The sequence below is a fragment of the Mastomys coucha genome, unplaced genomic scaffold (genome assembly GCF_008632895.1).
Source record: "Mastomys coucha isolate ucsf_1 unplaced genomic scaffold, UCSF_Mcou_1 pScaffold7, whole genome shotgun sequence".
Classification (NCBI taxonomy): domain Eukaryota; kingdom Metazoa; phylum Chordata; class Mammalia; order Rodentia; family Muridae; genus Mastomys; species Mastomys coucha.
This window is the reverse complement of record NW_022196913.1, coordinates 22,354,481-22,356,314: the sequence shown is the minus strand read 5'-3', so window position 1 is coordinate 22,356,314 and position 1,834 is coordinate 22,354,481. Positions and strand designations below refer to the sequence as shown.

The window sequence follows — 1,834 nt, the reverse complement described above, 5'->3', positions numbered from 1 at the left end:
CTGCCCACTCTTAGATATGACAGTCCTCAGGCTACTTCACTCTGTGGACAGCTCCTACTGCCTGCTCTGATTTGACTCCCAGGCTGCTCTACTTTTATAAAATCCTTGTCATGCCTTTTAGTATGAACCAAATATTGCTTACGATTAACTAGGGTGACTACTGCCAAGGTTAACCTTCAATTTCCTTAGGGTCCTGAGCTACTGGAACATCTTTTTAGAAGGGCAACCCAGGGGGAAGGGAGAGATTCCTCCAGGTTTCCTAGTGAAACTTTTCTCCTCCCTCCTTCTTCAACCTCTCAGAGCCAATTTCCTTGAGAGACCTTAAAGGAGTAATAAGTAAACAGATGTGAGACACAAAATTCAAAAGTAAATTAGTTCCTCTTTGTGGCACTGTAATCATTGGCACAAGCCCCAGGACCAGACTTCACATGTCCAGAGACCAGCTCTTCCACACCAGGAGGATGAACCATCACACCCCAGGTCCTCCCTGCCCTGGCTTCTGTCTATGGAGGCAACAGTAGTGTGAGAATTCAGTTAAAGAGACCATGAACATACCCTTAATGAGAGGGGCTAAAGAGATGGTTCTGTGGTTAAGAGTATGTGCTGTTCTGTGAGGAAGACTGCATTTGGATCCCAGGACTTATGTCAGTTCACTCACAAATGCCTGTGACTTCAGCTGCAAGGGCTCTGACCCCTCCACAGGCACCTGCTTGCACACATGCACAGCCACTCACACAGAAACACACACACACACACACACAGAGAGAGAGAGAGAGAGAGAGAGAGAGAGAGAGAGAGAGAGAGGATAGATAGATAAATAGATAGATAGATAGATAGATAGATATTTAAAAAGAAAGCAGCAAGCCAACTGTGGTGGCACACACCTTTAATCCTGGCATTTCAGCTGCAGAGGCAGGCAGATCCCTGAGCCCTGAGTTCAAGGCCAGTCTTGTCTACAGAGCAAGTTCCAGGATACCTGATGCTACATAGAGAAACCCTCTCTTTGACCCCCCTATAAAAGTAGCAACGGAGAACTTCATATATTATGGGATATTCTTTGTTCAGAGTACCAGATTTCTAGAGTATGTCATGTCATCAGTTTTGCATAAGGCACCCAAAACTGGAAGTGAGAGAGTGGAGCTGCCAGCCTAAACTGGAACCTCCCCTAAACTATCAGTGCTTTGACTGATGGGCACAGGCCCAACTTTAAGTTTGAGCTTCTCATTTGAATTGTGTTGTTTTACTCTACACCTGCCTGAGAAGCCTCCCAGGTGGGTGGGAATTGTGTAAACAGGCAGAGAAAAGTTCAGTCACACACTACGGCTGAGAAATGTCAAAAATTGGGTGTTCTGGCAAGCCAAGTAGGGAATTAATAATATATTTAGAATTTCTAATAAAATGCCTGTCAAGCAAGCAACAACATATTATATACACAAAAAATAAATCCTGCCTGGGTAATAGTGTTCTTCCCAAGAAGTAGACACTGTATCCATGAACATAAAATGAATCAACCCCAGATGAAATGCCCGTTCCCTAGCATTTCCCACAATGTTCCATTCATTTTGTATTTTTTTTTACATCCCTTGTGTAGCTTCACCAATCTTCCCAGACATCAGTGGGTCAAGCAGGCACCCAAGGCAACCTTCTGCATCTGGCTCATGGCCAAGCAGCCACCTCTCAGAGTCCCGTGCGGCAGGCTTCCTCCTCCTCATCATCATCCTCCTCTTCTTCAGCTTTGAGCGTGGGCCAGTTAGTCAGCAGTAAGTATTCCTTCTGGCTCCATTTAATCATGATGACTTTTTTATTGCCTATTGCAATCTCTCTCTCCTCTCTC

At 45.0% G+C, this 1,834-nt stretch overlaps 1 protein-coding gene across 5 annotated transcripts in view; it reads left to right on the top strand.

Moving 5' to 3' along the window:
- The window catches only part of Pou6f2 (POU class 6 homeobox 2), a 523,027-nt gene that overhangs the window by 502,231 nt on the left and 18,962 nt on the right, over positions 1 to 1,834 (top strand). For all 5 annotated transcript variants that reach the window (XM_031358410.1, XM_031358407.1, XM_031358406.1 and 2 more), the window contains one exon: positions 1,592 to 1,760. In XM_031358410.1, coding sequence (XP_031214270.1) covers positions 1,592 to 1,760 — 169 coding nt within the window. The remainder of the gene's footprint in view (positions 1 to 1,591; positions 1,761 to 1,834) is intronic.